This window comes from Brassica napus, chromosome C7, assembly GCF_020379485.1.
Source record: "Brassica napus cultivar Da-Ae chromosome C7, Da-Ae, whole genome shotgun sequence".
Classification (NCBI taxonomy): Eukaryota; Viridiplantae; Streptophyta; class Magnoliopsida; order Brassicales; family Brassicaceae; genus Brassica; species Brassica napus.
In genome coordinates this window covers 11,005,479-11,009,672 of record NC_063450.1, presented here as the reverse complement: position 1 = coordinate 11,009,672, position 4,194 = coordinate 11,005,479, and the positions used below count along the sequence as shown (strand labels likewise).

Sequence of the window (4,194 nt, the reverse complement as noted above, 5' to 3'; positions counted from 1 at the left end):
TTAGAAGCTCGAAAACCCCCATATCTGTTACTCCTAGAACGATCAGAATGGTGTCGCACTATCCTATCCGCAAGTGTGCCTCATATCTCACCAGAATAAGGTTTCCTCTTCGCATACTTCCTATCTTCCTCACCATACCTTGAACTGGCTAAGTTTCTAGTAGATGTTTCCATGTGTGGCCCGTAGCGGGAGAGATCACTTGCACGATGTTCATTGTGGAGGTGTAGCGCTGTGCCTGTTCTTGTGGTAGTTGCATCCTCGTAAAGATACCAGGACGCTCTGTATGCGGTTGAAGTCGAGACCGCATGTCCGAGACAGAAGGACAATGATCCTTCTCATGCGTAAGCATGCCACACGTAGAGCAGTGTTTAAAAAGCATCTCGTACTTTATCTCTATGGTAACCTCATCCCCATCCTTCGATTCCACTTTCCGTGAGAATTTAAGAGGTCGACGAGAATCCACGTCAATGAGCATACGGCCCTCGGCTACGTCCAAAGTTTCAACATGAACATTGCCTAGTCTTGCCCCATTGTTTCTGAGATTTTTATTCGTCCACATATGCAAAGGAAGACCAATCACTCGAACCTTGAAAGGGATGATCCAAGGATAATCATCGTGAACGATGGGTTCCCACCTCACCAACACAAACATGCATAAGTTAAAGTGAAAAGGGCCCTGTCGAAGAACAGAGCTGAGGCCTCTTCCGAAGAGAAGTTGATGAGGAGCTTCTCGATATTTTGTTTTTTAGGGTTGAGAATCTTTCCAATAAGTGATAAGCTAAACTCATTGACGATTAACGTGTCATCCTGATCCATGAGTATGATCGGCGCATCATCATCCTCATAAAGGATGCCCTTACCCTTGATATCCGCCATGTGACTGGAGCGCAGCCTGTGAAATGACCCCATACAAAGATATGGAGATCAGATCGCCGGTCTAAAGAGATCCATGTTACGACGTGGATAACTGGAGTGTTCTGAGCACAAGCGAGCGTAGTGATGAGTTTAGGAGCGTGGTGATCGTAGGTGATCTGAGATAATGGAGATCAGGGACGCTTCAAAGAGACAATGGTGATCGTAGATGATCGTAGGTGATCGTAGTGATGAGTTCAGGACGCGCTTGAGAGATCTGGTAATCCCCACGTCAATGAGCGTGGTGATTAGATGGAGATCAAAGCTTCAAAGAAAACTTCAACCTAGAGGAGTCTCCAACAAGAATCAATCCATCAATCACACGATGATTGGGAGATACGGCGACGGAGGGACTTTCCTGGAGCAAAGAGAAACGCGTCGAGCACAAGGAGTGTAGGGTAGTCTCCCCTGCGCTGATGCAGAGCCCACCGAGTACAGGATCCGCGTCAAAACGATCCGGAAGGTGAGATCGCCATTTTCGTCTTCGAGAGCGGCTAGGTTTAACAATACTATAAAATAATATTTTCTTGTCATTGTCAGTTAAGCTAAAATTATTAAATCCAAGCGAAGTGAAGATAAGATTCACAGTCGTTGAACCAAACAGAAACGAACGTCTCATTTATAAACGAAGAGGGTAAGGTTGTAATCTTACGTTTTAGGATAAGAACAGCCCGTCGTCTCCGGCGACGATGAAGTGGTTACTTGTCGCCGTGTTGACCGCTGTTACGATTTCTTCCGCCGTGACACAATCTCATATCCTCCTTGGATCTCCGGTCAACTCTCTCTGCACTGACCTCATTCATCCGGCCGGTTACTCCTGCACCGAACACACTGTAATCTCATCGCTTTCTAGTCTCAAATCAAGATTCCTGTTTGGATTGTACCATTCACATCTCTCATATTCTTGTTTTTAGATTCAAACGAAAGATGGGTACATACTAGCTCTTCAACGCGTGGCTTCTCCTGCTCAGAATCTAACACTTCAGTATGGTCCACCTGTTCTGCTTCAGCACGGTCTATTTATGGTATCGTTGCTTGCTTGGTCGCAAATTCAACTTAAATGAAGGACAAAACTGCTTAAATGTCTTGTCTTTTTGTGGCAGGCTGGAGACGTGTGGTTCTTGGATTCCCCTAAAGAGTCATTAGGCTTCATTCTTGCAGATCATGGGTTCGATGTTTGGGTAGGAAACGTTCGTGGTACGCGCTATAGTTACGGGCATGTAACTTTCTCTGAAACTGACAAGGTATGTCAAGATATGATGTTTATTTGCTCCTCTCTATTTGTATGCCTGCCTATTAGTATTTGAATGTGATGTCATACTTTTTCTATATACAGGAATTTTGGGATTGGAGTTGGCAAGATTTGGCTATGTATGACTTGGCAGAAATGGTTCAGTATATGTATTCACTTGCAAACTCCAAAATCTTCCTTGTTGGACATTCTCAGGTCATTGTTCTTCTTGAACTGAATAAGGGGTCAGGTCCCCTCTTGCGGATTAGTAAACTAAACTTTTTCAGTTTCTTTCGACAGGGGACTATCATGTCTTTTGCTGCTCTTACTCAGCCACGTGTTGCGGAAATGGTTGAAGCAGCTGCGTTGCTTTGTCCAATATCGTATTTGGATCATGTCACAGCTCCACTTGTAGAAAGAATGGTTTTTATGCATCTCGATCAGGTATTCTTGGCTCTTGAATATCATAGAAACCGATTCCAGAAACTAAAAAACCTTTCAAAAAAAAAAACATTTGTCGGTTCTCTTTCCAGATGGTCGTTGCTCTTGGCCTGCATCAAATAAACTTTCGAAGGTTGTGACTTGTGTCTCATCTAGCTTTTGTGTGACTTTTCTTTACTAACACATTTTGTAGCTTGTATTCTGTGATCTCAGTGAGACTTTAGTTAAACTTGTTGACTCGTTATGCGAAGGGCATATGGATTGCACTGATTTCCTCTCATCCATAACAGGTTTTCCATTCTCTTCCTGTAATCTCTTTTTAAATATTCGTTCCATAACTATGTTTGTTAGAGGAAAAGAACAGATAATTACTAGGAAAAATGTAAAATAGTGGAAAGTGTTTGATAATGTCCTGTGATAATTTGTATGTGTTCATGCGCCTTTTGTATTTTTTTTTTGTTTTGAACTGATGTCAACGAATGGCAGGGGAGAATTGTTGTTTCAATGCCTCGAGGATAGAATACTATCTAGATTACGAGCCTCACCCATCATCTGTGAAGAACTTGCGGCATCTTTTCCAAAGTAAGATCTCTACTCATTTGATTCTTGAGTCATTTTCCATAGTTTGTATTCAATGGCCTTGGCTTTTACTTATCCACGCTTGACACTCCCTTTTGGTTTTGATTCTAATGCATTCAAGTGATTCGGAAGGGGAGCTTTGCACAATATGATTACGGCTTTCTAAAAAACATATTGACTTATGGGACATCAAAACCTCCGGAATTCGAACTTGGCCTCATTCCGGCATCATTACCAATGTGGATGGGGTACGGTGGAAGTGATCTTTTAGCAGACGTGACGGATGTGGAACGTACTCTCGCCGAGCTACCTTCGAGACCAGAGTTGCTATATCTTGAGAATTATGGTCACATTGATTTTGTGCTTAGCACAAGTGCGAAAGAAGATGTGTATAAGCACATGATTCAATTCTTCAGGGCGAGGAAAAAGTCCAGTATTTGGTAAAACTACTAACTGCAAGGCTGGGCACATGACATCTGCTATCTGTCTCCTACTTGATAACGTGTGTGTATATATATACTAGGAGAAGCCCGCGTTTGGCGCGGGGTTTGATATTTTTTTTTTTAAATCAAGTTCTGTTGTGAATGAAGAGGAGAATTTGTGTGTATTATTAGGTCGACCAACTGGTCTTTATATACATATGGTAATGACGGTCTAAGTACTGGATCGACATGAGATCGTACTTATCCTTAACTAGATAATGACTAGCAATACGTAAGATAAACACAAGAGTAGATAGGCGCCAGTATGATCCTGCGGATGGGTTTGGTCCGTCTTGCTACACGGGCTGATAAATGGGTCGATCACTAAATGGTTTATAACACTCCCCCATGATCGACACATCCGGTCAAAGTTCATTCATGCTTTGGATGTTGCCTCATTAAAACTTTTCTTGACAAACCCAAAACCCAATGTGGTAAAAGGGAAAACAAGACAGGAAAAAGAGTACAACACATGAACTCCCCCTGTTGAATGCATCACCGAAGATCCTTTAGTCGACGCATGCCTATCTTCCATATGAGCTTCTTGAA

The 4,194-nt window shown here is 42.6% G+C and overlaps 1 protein-coding gene across 2 annotated transcripts; it reads left to right on the top strand.

Annotated features, from left to right (window-relative positions):
• Positions 1 to 1,172: 1,172 nt before the first annotated feature.
• LOC106409769 (triacylglycerol lipase 1) lies at positions 1,173 to 3,802 on the top strand. 2 transcript variants are annotated; one of them, XM_013850360.3, is made up of 10 exons: positions 1,173 to 1,375; positions 1,453 to 1,745; positions 1,827 to 1,937; positions 2,016 to 2,156; positions 2,249 to 2,359; positions 2,444 to 2,587; positions 2,677 to 2,717; positions 2,798 to 2,874; positions 3,071 to 3,166; positions 3,285 to 3,802. In XM_013850360.3, exons 2-10 carry the CDS (start codon positions 1,602 to 1,604, stop codon positions 3,605 to 3,607), a joined length of 1,188 nt encoding a protein of 395 aa, XP_013705814.2. In that variant the 5' UTR covers positions 1,173 to 1,375; positions 1,453 to 1,601; the 3' UTR covers positions 3,608 to 3,802. The 2 variants fall into 2 exon arrangements, with proteins under 2 accessions (XP_013705814.2, XP_013705879.2); XM_013850425.3 differs by lacking the exon at positions 2,677 to 2,717 and having other exon boundaries at positions 2,778 to 2,874.
• Positions 3,803 to 4,194: the final 392 nt, after the last annotated feature.

What these genes read in the sequence shown, in the direction of transcription:
- LOC106409769 (XM_013850360.3), top strand. Translation starts at nt 1,602, where the DNA reads ATGAAGTGGTTACTTGTCGCCGTGTTGACCGCTGTTACGATTTCTTCC. An exon ending in ACTCCTGCACCGAACACACT is followed by an intron (nt 1,746 to 1,826) that starts GTAATCTCATCG and finishes TCTTGTTTTTAG; the next exon opens with ATTCAAACGAAAGATGGGTA. An exon ending in CTTGCGGCATCTTTTCCAAA is followed by an intron (nt 3,167 to 3,284) that starts GTAAGATCTCTA and finishes AATGCATTCAAG; the next exon opens with TGATTCGGAAGGGGAGCTTT.